Here is a 20,273-nt window from a genome sequence, read left to right on the forward strand (position 1 = left end):
ATCACAGTACTGTATATTACAGAACATTAATCCACTTCAGAACCAAAAACACTGAAGCTCTCTTCTCCATCGCTGAACATCAAAACCACATTTCTATGTGGGCTAAACCCCGCTTTAATAACACGAGACGGCTATATGAGACATCCAGATAAGTTTGAACCTGATATGTCATGATGTATCGTGAAATATGAAGATATTTATTCATCAAGTTCAAACCCACTAAAGTAAAATCCTCTGGCTTTTAAAAATGACATAAAATCTGATCTATTAGTTGTCTTCACAACAGAGAACACGTCAGATCTGTGTTGAGATTTTATCCTTTCTGGACACTTGTGGCCAAAATTCCACTTTGAAAGCAGCGATACAGCCCCGAGAATATTTCACTGTCAGATCTGGACTCTGCACAGACCATCAACTGGCAGGATTCTGCGCATCAGTTTACATAATACTTCACAGTAATTATCCTGGATCAACATCTGAGGCTACCGAACACCCGAACAACATTTACACTGCGTGAAAAAATGATTTAGCCATTATTTATTTTAGTTAGCTTCTCTGCAGTTTTGCACATTTTTCCACAATCTTTTGATCAAATATGAACACGCAGAGAAACTGACACCAGCGTTTGCCGGTCTTTCATTCTCGTTGTTTTGTTTTGTTTTACATGTGCGGTGCAGGCTGACATGTGATCTTGTGAAGTGAAAGGTAAGGTGCAGACCAGCTGTTTGAATCCTCAGCTCTGCTGTTGCACAGTGGAAGTCTGAAAGCCTCTGGTGCTTGAAGCACACACACGTTTCTGTTTGACACAATTCAAGACAGTTTTATGGGGTTTAAAGGTGAACTCTGATCTAGTACAGCACAGTGTGAGATACCCCGTTCGCTGATAAGATGGCTTTTCATTCGGATTTACAGGGTTGTCATAACATAGAAGGTTTATTCTCCCTATAAAACTCTAGACGAAAAAAAAAAAAAGATGCACATGGGGGGCTTTCACACCTACCGTGTCGTGTTATATACCAGGGGTCTTCAGCGTTTTTTTAAGCCCAGGACCCCTTAACTGAAAGAGAGACGGATCAGGGACCCCCTACTACATACATTGTATAAAATTAAGTTGCATATTAAACTGGGCCTACAATAATTTGTAGGGCGGCGTAAGCCTTTATACACCTTACAGTATATAGCTTTTTAGTGCAAATAATACTAAGCTATTGAAATAATAATTGTTGGCATGATTTTATGATTCATCTTTTAATGGTAAACATACATTTGGCACAGTGAATCCTCAGGATTAACTGCATCTGTGGTTAGCTACCTTTGTCACCACATTACCCCTATAGGCCAGTAAGCCTATCAATAATGTGTTGTTTTTTTCACAAACAGGCTGATTTATGTTTGCTAATAATACGTTGGATTCATGATAAGACATTTTAATTTTTGACAAAACTTTGTTGTCGTTTTTTTGGTGCCCCCCCCCCCCTGCAGTAACACTGAGGACACAATGTTGAAGATCTCTGTTCTAAGAGAAGCGTAGCTCCTTTAAGGAGAATCGCTCAGTGCTTAGTGTGTAGGTGAGAGAGTGAGGGACGGTGGATGTGCTCAGAGCAAACAGCTGTCAGCTATCAGAGCAGAGAATAAATCAGCAGTTAAGTCGTCTCGCATTGCCAGACCTTCCTCCACAGCACTGCGGAGGAGGGTCTGGCTAGTCCACACAGCATTTTGGGATGGAAGAAAAACATGCTCTTGTTTATTGGCATTTCTTTAATCACAATCGCCTTGGGCGGCGCTTAGCTCCGGACGTTGGCGCTTAGCTCCGGACGGAGCCGCGATGCCTCTGCAAGGTAGCCTCTGGAAGGAGCTTGTTTTGGTGGAACGTGTACGTTCAAACAGAAAACTCAGATTCGACAGATAGTCTAGCTAGCTTTCTGGATTTACCCTGCAGAGATCTGAGGAGCAGTAAACCATAGTCCTCAGAAATCCACCAGAGTTTAGAATGGCAACACAAAGAAAGATTAAGGTAACGGACATCCGGCCGAAATGACAGACATCTGGCAGAATTTCCGGCGGCACCGGAACAATCCCGGAAGTGGAATGTCATGGACATAGACTACTTGTTAAGCGGGAGTAAATGTCCAGTGTAGGTTTCAGTTTGTGTCTGAATAAATGCTGCAGCTCCTCAAAACCCAAGTAAAGTTCCTGTGTCTTGCTTCTCAACAACGCAACAAAACAAAAAGAGCCGACGGTAGCAGAAGTCAGTTGGAGAAAAACTCAAAAAAATTCTGACACTAGAGAGAGGATACAAGAGGACCTTCAGGTATGAAAAGGCCCTTTAAAAGGTGCCCTGCCACACAAAACCGTTTTTACTTGCACTGAAAAGAAATAAGCAGAGAAATCAGGCCAGTTACAAAAGCTGGTCAGTCTGACGTGGTGTTGCCTGAGCTCATTACTATTCATGAGCTCGCCCAGTGGCGCTGGGTAAAGGATGCTGATAGCCAGGCTCTCATTGGCTAACTGTTAGCCAATCAGAGTCAAGCAGCTTAGCTCGTTGAATATTAATGAGAACTGGCACAAATCGTGCCGAGTCTTCCTGCAGGCTTTCTATTCCACGCTAGAATGGCTTGAAACAAGGTAACCAAGGCATTTTTTTCCACAAAAAAATGTTACGGAGTCCATGGTAGAACTTCAGACATTACCACAAAGTAATGAAATATGTGTGGCAGGGCCCTTTAACTCTATGGTAAAGGATATATTCAGATTTTTTCAACTCTATCTGCGGGCCCTTTCACATCTAGCTCGTTTGGTCCGGACTTTCAGACTATTCCGTTTGATCCAAAACAAAATTCCAGGGGGGAAATCTCCCCCGGACCATTGTCTAGAATAAACAGCCAAACCTCGGTCTCGGTCCGGATCAAACTGAACCATGGTTCGGTTAGTTTCTAGTGTGAAAGCATTTTTGGGATGGTTCAGACTTTCGGACCAATCACAGGAAGTTCTGGCAGGTTATTGACGCGTTTTAAGAGTAGCTTCAGTGTTTCCCACAGATTAGAAAGCAATTTGTGCGGGGGGGGAGATACTTATTTTCGTAACAATCAAGTATCAAAAACTGAGGAGGACACGCTGTTGGATGTTGGCCTCCTCTCCTACTTCAATGCCTAACAAGTCTCTCTCTCTCCCTGACCCTGTCTTTCACTGGTTGAAGCCTGAAAATATTGTAAACAAATTAATAACATAACTATCTACACTGGTCGGACTGTTGAGCTCTGTTTCAGACTGATACCTCCGGTTCAGGCTGGTCCTCATCCTCAACACGTGCCTTTTTCAGTCGCGGAAAATACTTTAAAATACTCATCTGGATTGAAGCAGCAAACATTCAGTGTAAGAGTAAAAAATGACATCACATTATTTATAATATGTTTATTTGATTCACAGCTCCTACATAGTGTTTTGACCTCAACAACCCAACAGCATTTTACCACAAACTTGTGACTAGTTAACTTTCTAAAGCAGGCACAATCGCTTGTTTGCTAAGAGTCGGGTCGGGACTCCAACATTAACACACTGACAACATTGTATTCAGAATATAAAATATTTGTATAGCACTTTTTAATGTGTGATTGTGTAAAGGTGTTCACGAGATAGATACCAACCTTTCGTGAACTTGTGAATTTCGCCAGCCGTCTTCTCTCCTTATGGAGACAGACGCTGTGTGCACGGTGGGCTCGATGGTGTCTTAAGCGTCCAACGTTGTCGCCTTGGGGCTAAAAACACCAAACACCACACGGTGGGAGGAGCTGTGTGTGTGTGTGTGTGTGTGTGTGTGTGTGTGTGTGTGTGTGTAAGCGAGACGCAAGTGACAGAGAGACGGAGGAGAGCAGGGAAAGGAAACGCAGCTGAACGTGTTTATTTTTTTTTTTTACAATAACGAAACGCAATGTGCGGCGGCCGGTGTTGATAGTGCGGCGCACCGCCACACATTAGTGTATGTGTGGGAAACACTGAGCTTAGCTCCTTTAAGGAATATCTCAGTATGTAGTGTGTAAACCATTCTCAATTGGTAGCCTACTAAAGGGCCCAAAGTGTGCTAAGAAAATATCCCCCACACCATTACTACACCAAACACCAACAGCAGCCTGAACCGCTTCTGAAATACTCACACCCGCAGGTCTGGCTCCAACAACCATACCACATTCAAAGTCACTTAGGATTCATTTCTATAGCACATTTCAGCAACAAGGCAATTCAGAGTGCTTTACATAAAACATTGAAGAGCAGTTAAAAACAGTTACAAATATGAAAAGCAGCTAAAATACAATAAGACAGATGTGAAATTAGAGCTGGGCTATATGGAGTAAGTAAAATATCCCGATATTTTTGACCACATACATCGAGGTCGGTATTGCGGCGATATTATAGTGTTGACTATTGGTTTCACAAAGTATTAACACAATGAGATTTTTGATAAATAATCATCAGTAATGTGGATGCAATGACTAAGTGGGTAAAGGCAAATAATAAAACAGCTATAACAGTCTGGTAGGTTCAGAAAGTTACATCACTGTACTGTAATGTGGCCTGTAAAACCAGGAAAAGACAACACTTGTATTATATTGCAATATCCAAAATCTAAGACGATATCTAGCCTCATATTGATGTAGATATGATATCGATATATCGCCCAGCCCTATATTAAATACAAAGTTACAGTGCAGTGTAAAAAATGAATTTAAAGAAAGGCAGCATCAAACAGAAAAGTCTTCAGCCTTGATTTAAAAGAACAGAGAGTGGCAGTTTTCTGGGAGTTTGTTCCAGATATGTGGTGATTAAAAACAGAATCACCTTTCTGAGTGTACAGCGTACGTCCATTGTGTGCAATATGTCCGCAGTGCTTTATAATTATTAATAAAACACTGCTGGGTCAAAGTGTCTCACTCAGGCTAAATCATTTGGGAATGATGCTAAAAGAGGTCGACAGCAGCATCACTGGGCTTATTCAGCAGGAGCACTTAAAGTGAGGCTGTTTATAAATGATAAAACAAAGTGCAGCTGTAACCAAATACAGATGTGTGACAGGCAAACGCATAACAAAATAAACTGCAGACTCAAACAAAAACATTTGTACTATTCACCGTTTTAACCAGTGGTGGATGTAACTAAGTACATTTTCTCAAGTACTGTAAGTACTTAAGTACACATTTGAGGTACTTGTACTTTACTTGAGTCTTTTCTTTTCATGCCACTTTCTACTTCTACTCCGCTACATTTCAGAGAGAAATATTGGACTTTTTACTCCACTACACACATGTAGTTTATAAAATGCGATACTTTATTAAAAATGTAACTACCCAGCAACATAAAGGCCTACAAGTCCAGCTCAAATGATTAGCTGATATCACACAGTTGATTAACAGAACAGTTTGGATCGTTTCCAGTTTCTAAAATGTGAGGATTTTTCTGCGTTGAGTACTTTTACTTTTAATACTTAAAGTACATTTTCCTGATGATACTTACATTACATACAAACATTTTCAATGCAGGACTTTTACTTGTAACAGAGTATTTTTACAGTGTGGTATTGGTACTTTTACTTAAGTAGAGGATCTGAATATACCTTCCGCTAGTGGTTTTAATGTTTGCTTTTCATCCGTCAGAAAGAAGAACGAATAAAAAAGGAGGATTTGGAAGGAAGAAGGAGAGAAAACAGCTGCTCGCCAACGGCAACGTCGGCAACTCGCCGAACGGAACCGCAGACAGCGCAGGCGAGCACGAGGGTCATTGGAGGGACGAGACGGACGCACAGCTCAACGCCACACCAGACACGTGTTGGAATATGAGTCGGCCGACGTCAGTGAGAGCTTTGTAACCTGAGAGCACGTCAGTGTTCAGCTTGTACAATCTTTATTAACACACACTGCCATTCACCACAATCTTGTTTACTGGAAAAAAATTAACAAATAAATTAACAAATAAGTTGATAATATGACTAAGGAATTCTTAGGCTATGTTCACACTTGGCGTCTTTTTTGACAAGAAAAAATTGACTAGGGCGCTTTTGTAGTAAAAAAAAAAAAAAAGTTGGCTTCAAGTTTTGGTTTCAAAAAGCAGCCGAGAGCGTCTTTTGTTGCTATAACAACAGCTACTGTTACAGTATCCTAGAGCGCTATGTGGAGCGGTGCTCATGTTAGATATAGATAAAACAAAGCGGTGGAGCGAGCTAGAGAAAGAACAGAGAGAGAGAGAGAGAGAGAGAGCAGTGCTGCTAACGTTACATAAAACAAAGAGAGTTCTCTGTACAGAGAGCACCCGGTCATATCATATAACCCGCTGCGCTCCGACTCCATTTTTTCGGAAATGACAGGTCTCACTACTCCGCTTGTCATTGGTTGGCTGTCAAAAAAAATCGCTTGACGTGGGACGTTTTTTCAGAAAAGTTGAACTTTTTTCAACATAAAAAAAGATGCCCCGAGCTTCAGAAAAAAAGGTCGGTGGTGGCGTTTAAAAAAGCGCTCAGGACTTTTTTGAAAACACGGTTTACTCCATAGGATTATAATGTAAACAGACGCTGGCAGCTTAAAAAAAGACGCCAAGTGTGAACATAGCCTTACGTTGGGATGCATGTGACCAATAAGTCTTATTTCCCCTCCCAAGAAATGTTGCAACTTGGCGGTAGCCAATAAAATATCTGTCCCTTTGTGGATAAATCCAGCATTTGTATGGAATAACACCGTGGAGTTTTATTCAATTAGCAAATGTCTCTCTGACAGTAATTGAACATTTCTTGTGAATACCAAAGGTCAGACTGGCAAGTGAAATTTTTGCATTTAACAAAAAAAAAAAAACTAAAACAAGGTAGCAAAAACAATCCTCCAAATAGTCCCAGAAATTCCAGAAACTATGAGATTAAAGGTGCCCTGTGGAGTTTTCTTGTAAACAAAGTTTCTGTTTGCATTCAGTGTTTCTCACTTAGACACATATAAAAAGTAATAATAATAATAATATCGTCGCGTTCGATGCTAATCTCAAACTCTGCCTCTGGTGTGATGTCACCTGCAGATGACTATTATGTGCAGCAAATGCAGTATATGTCTAATTTAAAAATAACGACTGAGTTAAAGATGATAGGCTTCTGATGTGCAGTTAGTGAACCGTTTGTGAATGTGTCCCTTTTGTTATAGGTTACCTGCTGTGTCCTGGGAGTCTTTTCCAAATCAGAGAGGGGCCCGGGTAGAAAAGTAAACTCTGAAAAAAGAAAAGAAAAAAAGGTGAAGAAAATAAGGAAAAATCACAACTTCATCACTCAGTAACTCTAAATACAGAGAAGCAGAGGCCTGTACTACAAATCAAGATCAACATGTCCTGGATTTCTTTCAGTTACCCGGCTTCACCAAACTAACAACCGCGGTCCCGCTTAAGCTGTGACACAACGCTGGTTAACAACTAGTTCAGTCAACCAGAGCTGCATATTTTACATAAGAAGAGCAAACTATACTTCTACGTAAATATGAAGAACACGGACACGGTTTTACAGGCAAAACGCAATACAGTCACTGCTTCCTAAACAGGAAGGAAAGCTGGCAAAAAAAATAGCTGACGCTGTAATTTAAATGCGTAAATCACAAGGCTTATCAATATCACTTCCCCATCAGTCAGGACCGAGATCTGACCATAATTACACTTGTGCTTTCCATAAACTGTCGTTGCTTTAGCCTATTATATTATCAGTTGCAACCCCGGCAGTGGGAAGCGATCGTGCGAACAAATAAAAAATATAAAAACATCATTCCAACTGATGTGTGGCATTGGCAACACACGGCTCAACAAACCGACAAATAGCCTTTATGTTATTAGGCTACCTCCGCTGAAAATCTTTCATAACTATACCCATCAGGGAATGTTAACGGGGTTGTCGGTCTCTAAATGTTTGAACTTTTATGAACGTCTCTCTCTCTCTCTCTCTGATCTTCTAAGAACGGTGACGCCGTTATCAATCGAGTATTGATTGGTCAGTAGGCGGTGCTTTAACACCGGTTGATCGCTAATCTCCAACATAACCTGCTCCCGACCAGGTTAGGTGTTCAGCATAAATTACCAGGACCATTTAACCCGGTAACAAGTGACCCACCGTCGTGATACACAAAACCCCGGGTTTAACCTGAAGTTACCTCGGTAACCCCAAATCTTGCTTCGTAGTACAGGCCTCAGGTCAGTAAACTGTAAAGTCATGTTTTTAAATCTGGTCTCTGATTCATCTCAATAAAGTGTCACTTTTTTCTGGATGCCTTTGTTTTTGAGGTAAAAATGCTGTAAATGCAGACAACATTGTTGCATATTGTTTTTCACAAATATTTGTTGTATTTGTAAAAAAAGAAGGGGAAAAAAAAGAAGGAATTCTCACACAGTTAAAAGTTTTTAGCAGGAAGTTCATCTTCACACTTTGCCTTTTAAAATCACATTTCAAGTATTTAGTTGACATGTTTTTGACAGTATAGACGGAGAAAATATATGCATTAAATGTTGTATTCACTAACTTGCCAGCCTTATATTCAGCCTGTCTTATCCGATATTGCACAAGTAAAGCACAAGTACAGCTACAGGAAAGAGTAGCATGACTGAAGATGTGGGGATTCATTGGCTAGCTTCTGTCAGTTGTATATTTATCAATATTTCTATGACTACATGGGATTTTATTCCATAACATGAATGTATGTTCCAATAAATGTATATTTTGATGCTGCAGACATGGGACACAGTTTAATTTGCATATTTCCACCGACTGCACTCTTCTATTTGCAGGCTTGTGTTCAGTACAGAAGTTCTGCCTTCTGTAAACCTGTTGCATACATGAGACTACACTGCAGGTGAACAAGGAAAGCATTTTAACTAACAGATATCACCATGGAACTTCCCCCAGTTCATTACTTGCATTAGGAAAATGATTCTTCGTATTTTAAGTAAGAATTTTCGTAAGTTTTCTGAAATTGTATGTTTAAATATGCTAACGATGCATTATCTTATTAAATATGCACTTGTTTCTAGAACAGAAATGTAAACATGGGATAAAGCCAGGTTCAACATTTGGATATCGCTTTCCATCACTCCGTAAATCAGAAAATACTGTCAACAGCAAATCAATTGTCGCCTCATTTGTAGGAAAGAAATATTGTATGAATCCGGCTATGAATGATATATGAGAAAAGCCCTCTGTAAAAACTTTCAGAATATAGATAGGGATGTATGTAAGTGCTACTGAAGTGGAGATTTCTGGCAACACAACTCATCTTGAGAAAACGGCCTTTAAACATATGTATTGTAAAATTCTACAATTCTTTATTGAAAACCACTATTTACAGACAGAATATTTAATCAAATCCTTAGCATCCTGTACCTTGTATGTGTGTGTGTGTGTGTGTGTGTGTGTATATATATATATATATATATATATTTTACATACACTAACTGTTGTTTCAACCACATTTAAATAAGTATATTATAATGTAAAGCAGGTCAAGTACACATTTAAATATCATAAAAAGGCTGTTTTACAATGGTTACACTCAACCCAAACGTCCTATCAAACACAACCTAAAAACTATCAAAGAAGCCCAGTTCCAAACGAATCCTTCTCCAGCAGATTCAGTCACTACTGTTTTAACTTTCAAGACCGGAGAATATTTACAGGCTGTAACTTCAAATCCCTTTTAAATATTTAGAAACCAGAGCAGAAGAGATCTGACTAAATCAGATGTGGAAGATCATTCTGTGAAGAATGTGACCGGGCGTGTGGACATAAAACTTCTAATAAATCTTTCATAGTAAATATTTTTCTCATTGAGATCAAGGAATACATTTCTGATGTATTATTATAGATTAAGATACCATACAGTATATAACGTAGTTCAAATTAGCCCCACCTGCTGTAACATTAAAGAGGAACACCTGGACACTACTTTATGTCTTTATGTCAATGGCAACAACAATCTTTAAAATTGGTCTGAACAAGTTGTAATGTAATGTAAGTTATTGGGCAATTGCACATTTTTAATTAACATCCACTAAAAGTGCTGTTTTTGCCATTGAAAGGCTCACATTGTTATTCTAAGTGTCCGACAACTATAGGGGCTTTCCGACCGGAGGGATTTTTGCAGTTCTTAGAACTAAACGTTTCTAGAACACCTTTTTCAAAATTTGGGGATTTTTAAGTTCCTCTGGCCGCAGTAGCGTACTTTTTTAGCTCCTACTTCAGAGCAGGGTCTTTTCCCTTTTCCCTTTTCCTAGGTGTACTTGATTGGTCGAACTTATAAGTCACGCCCACTGCCAACTCGGAACTTGCAGTCAGAGCAACAACCAACAACGGGACATTTTTAACAATTTTCACCATCTTATTCATCATTAAATTCACTTCTGACAACGTTTTAGGTGAGATATTAACGGTTTAGATTTCGAATATGTAGGCAGTCTTGCGAAAATTGATGCCGAATTGACAATTTGCTTCAAAGTTTTCGGAGTTGAGAAGCTCCATGAAGTGAGGCGACAGCCAGCAGTCGCCTGCCCCGGCCTCTAGCTCGTCGCTCGGCCAGTCATGCTCAGACACCTCGCTGTGAGCTGGAGGTCTCTCAGACCGCTCTCGTAAATAAGAGGCTTTTATTTCGCCGTTGACGGTTCGTTTGTTTAAATATCACAACACATGTCCATCATAAGATTAACGGGAACCTGTGGTTAACTGTCTTTTCGGAGTTAAACTCCACAAGAATTAATAATGAATGAATTAATAATTATAATCCAATATTATTCTGAAATGGCCCTGCACTTTTTCAATAGTACATTTTGTTGCTCATACTTTTGTACTTTTACTCGAGTAAAATGTTGAATGCAGAACTTCAAAGGAGGATTTCTACACAGGTGTAGTGGTAGATTATAGTTCAATTAGTCTCGCTTTGTCAGACCTTCCTCCACAGCGCTGTGGAGGAGGGTCTGGCTAGTCCACACAGCATTCCGGGATGGGAGAAAAAGTACTCTAGTTTATTTCTTTAAACCAATCCCAATGGGCAGGCGGTGCTAAGCTCCAGACGCAGAGACCGTGCCTCTGCAAAATAGCCTCGGGAAGGAACTTGTTTTGGTGGAACATGTGTACGTTCAAAAGTTGTTTTAGTCGTGCAACAGAAAACTCAGATTGGACAGATAGTCTAGCTAGCTGTCTGGATTTACCCTGCAGAGATCTGAGGAGCAGTTAACCGTAGTCCTCAGAAATCCACTGGAGTTTAGAACGTCAACACAAAGAAAGAGGAAGGTAACGGACATCCGACCGAACATTAGGGTCATCCGTCGGAATTTCCGGCGGCACCGGAGCAATCCCGGAAGTGGAACGTCTTGATATAAACTAGTTCAATAGCTGCACACACGATCAATACAAGACATTGCAAGTGTGGTTATTACATGTCTTCCTATGGCACTTTCCCCTAACTGGGAGACATGAAACAGGTTATGTGTTTCACTGGTTGTGTAGGACAGTTTTCATTGCATCTTGTTCTCTACCTGCTCAATCCTTCTCAACGTTACAGGGCCGCTGCAGTCTTTCCCAGCATGCAATGTGCAGAGAACAACACAGTGAACGGGCTGCCAGACCACACCAGGGTCACCACAGTCGACAAATCTGAAATTCGACACAAAATTAAGAAATTACAGCGACAGCGATTCAGCAAAATGAAAAAAGAAATATATATATATATATATATCTCCACAGAATGAAGGAATTACTCACCGGGGACAAAGGAAAGTTGAAAGTCATCTTTTATTGCACAATAAAAGATCACACATACCATGTCTCGACTCATGAGATTGGTCCACATGGGAATACAGAGAGCTATAGTTACAAATAAGAAAATAAAAACCCCACCGTATCACTTACGCAGTAATGACCAGGTTTCGGACGTCAGGAGCAGCCAGTTATTAACTTCCCTGTGGATTACATTGCACTTTGTTCAGTGATGCTAGTACGGTCAAATATGATTCAGCTTGCCCTCTTTGTCATAGTAAGCGGGCTGGTTTCACAGACATGAATTAAGAGGAAGAGGTGACGTTCCCATTCCTTGATCAACTTGTCCAAACCCTACAATCATCTGATTCAAATCTTTGCTTTCCAGCACTCTTTCACAGTGGGTCAAACAATTTTTTTTTGAATGTTTTGGTATTATTTTAGTTTGCATGTTCGTGCTGCTGTTCTATAACAAATCAAGTGTTGAGAATGCTAGTTTCTCTTTGCGTGCCTCTTAAAAACAAAACAGTTACAACAAGCTAAAAGCTAACTCGGGAAGAATGTGTGAATGAAACAAATGTTACTATGACATGACATGGTTCGATTGCATTTTAAGACACTAATTCTTGTTCATTTATCCAGGCAGCCAGTTTGACATGCTCTCACGCTGCAGAAACGGAAGATAAAATGTTTGTCAGCTTAAGCGGGAAATACAAGAACACCAAAGTTGAAAAGTAGTCTTAAAGGGGTGTAAATCCAGGAGCTGTAACTGTTATTACTAGGGCTGTCAATCAATTAAAAAATGTAATCTAATTAATTACATACTCTGTGATTAATCGAAATTAATCGCATACACAATTAACGGTGCCTGAACCGATTTTTTTAAGAAAGTAAAACAAGAAAAAAAGGGTACTCAACAACGGTTGGTGACATTAAAGAACGGCTTGTTTATTGCTAAGGCCATATGGTCAAAATTAAATGTTTAATAATAATGTATAACAATAACTTATTTCACTAGTAAATTGCTGTTGAACGACAAAAACAACCGCCAGATGGGAAAAGGACATTTACAATAACTTCAAATGCACCACTAGGCTGTAGTTTACCAGTTTCATTGAACTCACTGTCTGTGTTGTTTCTCCGACGGCAGCTGCAGATTGTTACATACCGGTGTTGAATCCTCTACAGTAAAGCACAGTCAAACTTTACACCGTTTAGCGTTAGCTGTCAGCACAACATTCTCGTCTCCCTCCTTCATTTTACAGTCCAATGGTGGCTAGAACGGCTCTGGGTCAAACCTCAATATGGAATGGATTAATCTGCCTTATTTTTTTTAACGTTATTTTGACAGCCCTAGTTATTATACACTATATTCACCACCTAATGAATTTATGTACTGACACAAAGGATTATTGTAAACAAAAAAGAAAAAGAAAAGAATTACAAGACAAAATAGGTTGTGATAATTTAATTTTACAGGAACAAAGTGAGGTTTGAAGCATTGAAGTGACACGCCTGTCTCTCTATTTCAGAATTGGAAAGCCTTTGAAGCGTGTTTAGATTTTCTCTGCAGCTATGAGAGTTCCAGACCCGGCTACATTCCCCCTTTTTAGTTCTTTCAAATGATCTTCGTCCTATCACAAACCACAACTGGCCTCCTTCTACAGGGAGTTTAAAGGTCACAGTCTGCTACAAATCAGTGGACAGGGACTCATGGACCCAAATAAATGAAGGTCAGTCTTCAAACCGGAGACAACAGCAGCATTAAAATGCAATCAAGAAGAGTGGGATGGCCGTGATGCAGGCGGCTGAAACCAAACGGCAGAACCAGCATGTGATGGTTTGGTTACCCACTAACTTGGAACTAGTCAGGCCAACAGCCAGTGGAAAGATGGTAATAAACACTACTTAGGCATCGTCATTTTAAAGACCAAACTTTCTAGAACTGATGAAAAGGGAGAAAAAAATATTCAACAGGCAACGAAATCCAGCACCTGTCCTCTCATTTAGTTTTTATGAATGTAAATATTTGAAATCTAACTGATGATGCTCCACCTGGATCTGAAGGACTTACAATCCAGTATTGATGATTTGAAAAAAAAAAGAATACAGAGAAAAATAAGTAAAAGAAATAAATTATTCACTGGAGCTAAAATTTTGTAAATCTGGGCCTGCTTTCTTATTCAGATATGCAGTTACTGAAGCAGGGCAGATTAACTGCCATGGCTGCTGGAGACACTGATAGTTTTCAGTCATCTTCTCTGGAAATGTAGTCAGAAAATACACAAATGTACATTTTATCATTTGGCTCAGCTGCATCCTGGGTCCAGGGTTTCAGCCCAATAATCCCCAGAGAGGGATTTTATATTATATTATTGGATTATTATCGTATGGCCCATATAGCTCAGTGCCCCTAACTGTGTTGGGAAAATAAACAGGAGGTATTCTGGGAACCTTTTACCATGTCATTACATTTCAAACGCAGATTAGCAGGTTGACGAGGGCTGCAAAAAGAAAAGCAGAGGGTAAAACCATGTGAACCAAAATGCTTTTGTCTATCAGGAGTAACAAAAAAAACAGCCATTAATCAGTCATGAGACAACGATGTAAAGACGAGAACTATACAATAAATACATCATTTATGATTAGAGAGAAAAACGTTTACAACATTTTGAGGTGACCGTTCTGGAGAACATTTCAGTTTACCAAAAAGGATTTCAATGAAAAGAAAGAACACTGTTTAAGAAGGCATGGTGTGACACAAACAGACAATACAACCTCCGACTGCTGTCACACACCGCACCTACCAGTTTGTTTCAAGCTTTTACACAGGAACAAGCCAGTAACAGGAAATGGTGTGCATACAAGGGCTGTGGAATTAAAAGTTCTTTTTTTTCCCCAGGTGCTCTGGCTGTGGTACGCGACAACTGGTTTCTGCTTCTGATTTACTGATGTTTTTTTGTTTTTTTTGTTTTATCCAAGGAATCTTGGCAAACACACAAGAACAATCAAAATACTTGAGTTGGACACATACTGTGTGTGCATTACCGTCCTAGACGGGCTAGATACCAAACAAAAGGCCTCGTGCAGTGAGACTGGTATGGGATTAAACAGCCATCCTTGAAGGGAAATTACGGTATTGCACAAACTGCGTCTCATTCCCAAAACATTTCACTCTACAACGTTGTTGTAGAGATTTGAGAAACTGCAACCCGTTCTCACTCCCAACTAGGGGTGTAACGATACATCGATCTAGATCGATATTTCGATTCAATCCTCAGCGATCCAATACTATCGATACATCTTTAAGATGCACCTGTATTTTGAAAATGTCCCACTTTATATTTAGTCTTTTTAATATAAAGAGTAGTTTGTTTTTTAATTGAAATGTCTGGAAGAGCTCAGTAATGATTTTGTCAAAACATTTTAGTTGTAAATGTATGTAAATGTAACGGATTGCGTTAAAGGGGCTTATGTATCGTCTCGTATGGTCGCACGCCTATGAATTGAATCAAATAAAAATTGTATCCTGGCAGAGATTGTGATATCAGTAAATATTGTATCGCTGTCCTAAGAATCGCTATTATATCGTATCGTGATAAGACGTGCGATTTTACCCCCCTACTCCTAACTAACGTGGAAAAAAAACGCGGGGACTGAACACTGGTAAGACTGCTTTTGACGAGGGTGGAGTACGAACCTCCTACAGCTTTCCAAACTCCACACACCTGATGTCAAACACAGGTAAGTAAGAGGCTTGCACTCATTACTCACTACTGTTGACATCCTGCTGGAGTTTTCCAAATCTCTACAACGGAGTTGTTGAGTGAAATGTTATCATGACTCAAAGTGCTTGGAAAAAATCCCGAATTCCCCTTCAACGAGAAGCATGGCATCATCTGCTAATAGTGAAATCAAACCAAGAGTTACATTTTCACTATCTTGAGGATGATGTCACTACGGAAACGTGATGTCAACATCGTATGCAAGTGAAGCCCACAAAAAGAGAAAGTATTTAAAGTCATGTTAGAGGCACGGGTAAGAAAACAAGTCCCTTTTTTGTTAACTCTCCATTTGTGCTTTGAGGGATGACTGATTGACTTTTCGGGAATTAACTTAGTGATTTGGACAGCGGCACCTTTGCATTACTGTTGGCTTTTCAAGATAATGCACATCACCAATGGCCGTGTACGCATACAAGGCAAAGGACAAACTGAACACAAACACGATAACATGTCCCTATATGGAGATGTAACAGAAACCTCTATACAAAACATACTTGCTAAATAAGGCATTTTTACTTTGAATAATACATAATGAAACTAAAAGAGAAAAGAATGTCATATTTGGTGAAAGTTTGGCAAAGCAAAAGAAAAGTATAATAAATTATATGTAGCCACAAACGTGTGACAAGGCAACAACTATGTTTTTGTTCCCCCCACCCACCCCCCAACAAGAAATGTGACCTGTAAGCACGAGACAGAAGTCGAAACACAGCTCCACGACAAAACGTGTGCGCATGCATGCACACAGACACACGCTCTCTCCCGCCATCACGCACACTCCCAGACACACATGAAGGAAATACAAGACAGTACAGAAACAGGTTAACATTCACAAAAAGACATTGTGCAAAAATGATGTTTTCATGTATGAAAACAAAACAAATGTGAAGTCCAACATCATTAACGGAAACATTTGACTTGTAACCCCTCAAAATACAGACCCTGTTCTGAGAAGACTGAATAAAAACCAGCGACTTGCATCCATTTAATGTACAGTACAGTCTGTTTAATAGCGAAAACACGGGGACTAAACTCAATGCAAAAATCCCCCTTGCATCTGTCAAGTATTTTTTTTTTCTTCCCCCAAATGGAGGACAAATGAAAGCCTGAAGAAATAAATGGTGCACTTAAAGAAAGAAAGAAAGAAAAAACAGCAATATACAGTGATAGATTTACATATTTAGAAACTCTTAGTATGAACGGCTTTAAAAACTAATCTGAGGAAAAGAAATGAGATGAAGAGCAACGACGAGGCACTCAACCCTCCTCTTCCCGTTTTATCTGTAAGAACAGACTATTCCCTTTCACTGGACAGATGGTCGACGACGCACGGATAATATCTCTGAACACAGAATCAAAACGTGAGGAGAAGACAGTAGGGCCACACAAAAAGGGGCATGATGCTACAGGTACATGATTGGAACCATTTTGAAGCAGTGATTTAACTACTCCTGATGAGCCATTGCTTTATTGATTTGTTGTAAATTAAATCCATTTGGGACTCCAAAACCCTCTGTTCTCCCACAATCCCTCCACCCCTGTGTTTGCAGTACAGGATACAATCAAATCTGCCTCCTACTGCCCCCTGGTGGCCCCGAAAGAGCTCTTGAATGTCTTTCATTTCCTCTGATTAAACCTAAACACTTGAGGGGCAATCTCTCAAAGTGACTTTGTGTCTGAGTTTAAACAAAACATCTTTACATGATCTAAAAAGTAATGAAACAAATTAATCTCATGATTGTTCTCTGCTTTTATCAATAAAAGCAAAAGGTGGAGTTCTTCTTGTTGTGAATATCTGTTGCACTCTAACGTTCTTGGAATCTGGATTGTTATTATAGTGTGAAGAGTAGAGTACATTTTAACTCTTGGAACTTCTTTCAAAAAAGAAGTTATAGCAGCAATGGCATAGCATTGACAATAAAAGTTAGTAATAGTAGAAGAAAAAAAATACGAATGACAGGATTTAAAACGTGGGGGGCTGGCAGACAATGCTATCTTACAATTAAGATACAACATTCATGCCTGGGATTTATTCACCTCACTTGTATTGTGACTTTTTGGACCTTCTAGTTAATATAACAGTCACAATTTTCTCAATTTTAGTAAAACACTAACCAACAAATGTATATATTTATTTTGTATTGATTTGGCAGCTTTCTTAAATGTACTTTTATTCTCTGAGTCACATCAAGATGACTTAGAGATATTCAAAAGGGTTACACTTTGAAATAAATTTGGGCTAAATTTTGCTGTGCGTTTTCGTATAGCTCTTGCATGTTAGCTTCATGTGTATCAGTGTTTTCCCTTAGTATTGAGGAGAAAGAGGTGTTGTAGTGTCACATGTATCTGGAAATGTTGGTTACCAACATACACTTCCCGGTTCATCTAGCCTGCAGGTTTTTGAACATTGCACAGAGATAATCCCCCAAAAAAATATCACTCAGTTTAGTGGAGTGTGGCAAAAGTCAAACATAACGAGACAATACTCAGGCTCGGGTTTGGACCTCAAACATAAAACGTACACAAGTGCTCCTCTGTTTGAGCTTCTCTGAATCCCCAAACTGTGGTGAGAAATTTGACCGACTTTAGAGAACCAAACTCTGACAGCTGAGCCACACGACCCTCCGTCGTCATCCTCTAGTCCGCGCAAAAACACTTTGCAAACACACCACCTTGGATCACTTTGAGCTTAGAACCGAATCATTACTGCCAAAGCTGCTCCTTGGTTAGCAGAGCTTGCCTGCAGTGTGTGTGTGTGTGTGTGTGTGTGTGTGTGTGTGTGTGTGTGTGTGTGTGTGTGTGTGTGTGTTTGTGTTCCTATTGAGTGTCCCTCCCGACTCAGTCTCGATGCAGAATGAAGGGGGAGAATACACAGAAGATCATTTCTTACACTGTTTTTTTTTTCTTTTTTTTTTGTATACAAGGAGGGAGTGGAGAGGGTGGGTGGGGTCTTGGTATATAAACAGAACCAAGTTGAATATAATCATCATCATCGGTATCATTAGTCATCATCATAATAAAAGTCTTTACATGGACATTGACTGACAGACACGGCACAAACTTTACACTGTTGCTCAGTCGAGAGAGGAGCGGCGAGGGAGGTCGGAGAAGAGGAGCGGGAAGTGGTCGTCTCTCTGCAGTTTTCTCCTCCTCTATGCTTCCTCTCCCTCCGCCTGTCTCTGCTCCTCAGCGTCCCGCTTCTCCTCCTCTGTTGCCCCTCCCCCGTTGTCCTTCAATCTTTCCTCCCTCTCCTCTGCCGCCGCTCCCTCGGTAGGGTCATGGGAGTCCGGTTCCTGGGGCTCTGCAGGACCGTCCTCTTCAGTCGCACATACGCCTGGGTCTGGAGCCGAGGTAGAGGGAGGGACAGAGGGAGATGAGGAGCTAACGTTAGCCTTAACTGTACTTTCTCTCTCCTCTCCCTTCCCTATCGCGGCCTTCTCCCTCTCCTCCTCTTTCTCCCTCTTCTTCCTCCTCTTGGGGCTGCCCGGGGAGCCGTCTCCTGGGCCGGGAGGCATGGCGGGCAGCGCCATGATGCCGCCGTGGGGAAGGAACATGTGCGGGTACAGAAGGCCGTGGGACATGCCCGGAATCAGGAAGGGGTTGAAGGTGAGGTGGCTGCCGGTGCCGGCGCCGAGGTGCGCTGCGCTGACATGCGCTCTGCTGGTGGAGGTAATGACGGCCGCTGCCTCCGCCACTCTTTTGTTGGCTTCTGCTGCTCCTTTCTCCTCGGGTCCCTGCTCCTTCTCTCCTCCGCCAGAGCTGGAAAAGGCGGCGCTCTCTCTCTCAGCGGGCGTGGTGGACGAGGGGCTGGCTGCGTCAGATGTCGACGGTGCCGTCGTCGTGGTGACCTTCGCAGCAGACAACGACGAAGAAGAAGAGGAGGAGCTGGGGTGAGGAGGAGGGGGTGGCGTGTGCGCCATCATTGCGCCAACGCTGAACAAGGCGTGTTGTGGGATCCCAGCCCCATGGGGGTGCGGGATGCCATGCAGCATCATGGGTAACATACTCAACCCGTTCTTGGCGTCTTCCCCAGCTCCGCCTGCTTGGACGGCTGCCGAGAAACCGTGTGGGAATCCAGCAGCCATGATCCCGGAGATGGGAATCCCAGGAATAGCACCCCGGAGGTTCTGCATGGCCACCATGGAGTCCATGCTGCCGATTAATCCGCCATTCATGAAGAGCGGGGGGCCGAGGCCGGATGAGGCAGAGTCGGAGACGGACAGGAGGGGCTTAGGCATCTCGCTGCGAGGCCGGCGTCCACGGCGGCGAGAGCCCGGGTCTCTGTTGACGGGTTCCGTCAGGATCCGAGAGAACTTCCCCTCTGGGAGGAAACCCTGCAGGGGGAGGAGAGGAAGAGGTTAACGGTCATGGAGCTAGTAGATTCAACAGGTTCTCACACCCATCTCGTAAAATATGGACGCTTGGTCGGGTGCCTTTGTCGTTCTTATTGACGCTAAAAGTCTCCCTAAGCGCTTTAAGTAAACGTGCTTGGTCGGGACTATTGCCGTCCCTTTTGACTCAGTTATGTTAAGGAAAAGGTCGTGGTTCCGTGACACGCAGGAACTACAGGACGGTTGGGTTTAGGAAAGGGTCGTGGGTGGGCGTACGGTTCCGTGACGCGGGAAGAACGGGTCGGGAAGAAAAAAAACGACTATAGCAAGCATGTCAAGCAGGACACGAACCCCGGTCTCCTGGGTGAAAGTCCTGTGTTTGACCCATCCGCCCTTAAATACTACTCGCTA

The 20,273-nt window shown here is 41.4% G+C and overlaps 2 protein-coding genes across 2 annotated transcripts in view; one reads left to right on the forward strand and one right to left on the reverse strand.

Annotated features, from left to right (window-relative positions):
- The window catches only part of rspo4 (R-spondin 4), a 57,011-nt gene extending 51,154 nt beyond the window's left edge, over nt 1–5,857 (forward strand). Inside the window, exon 5 of the mRNA XM_078247320.1 lies at nt 5,646–5,857. Within this exon, the coding sequence (XP_078103446.1) occupies nt 5,646–5,857 (212 nt within the window). The remainder of the gene's footprint in view (nt 1–5,645) is intronic.
- Nucleotides 5,858–11,763: 5,906 nt separating this feature from the next.
- Nucleotides 11,764–20,273, reverse strand: part of chd6 (chromodomain helicase DNA binding protein 6) — a 165,742-nt gene continuing 157,232 nt past the window's right edge. The window contains 1 exon segment of the mRNA XM_078249261.1: nt 11,764–19,865. Coding sequence (XP_078105387.1) covers nt 18,684–19,865 — 1,182 coding nt within the window. The 3' untranslated portion in view covers nt 11,764–18,683.

Source organism: Sander vitreus, chromosome 4 (genome assembly GCF_031162955.1).
Source record: "Sander vitreus isolate 19-12246 chromosome 4, sanVit1, whole genome shotgun sequence".
In the NCBI taxonomy this organism is placed as follows: Eukaryota; Metazoa; Chordata; class Actinopteri; order Perciformes; family Percidae; genus Sander; species Sander vitreus.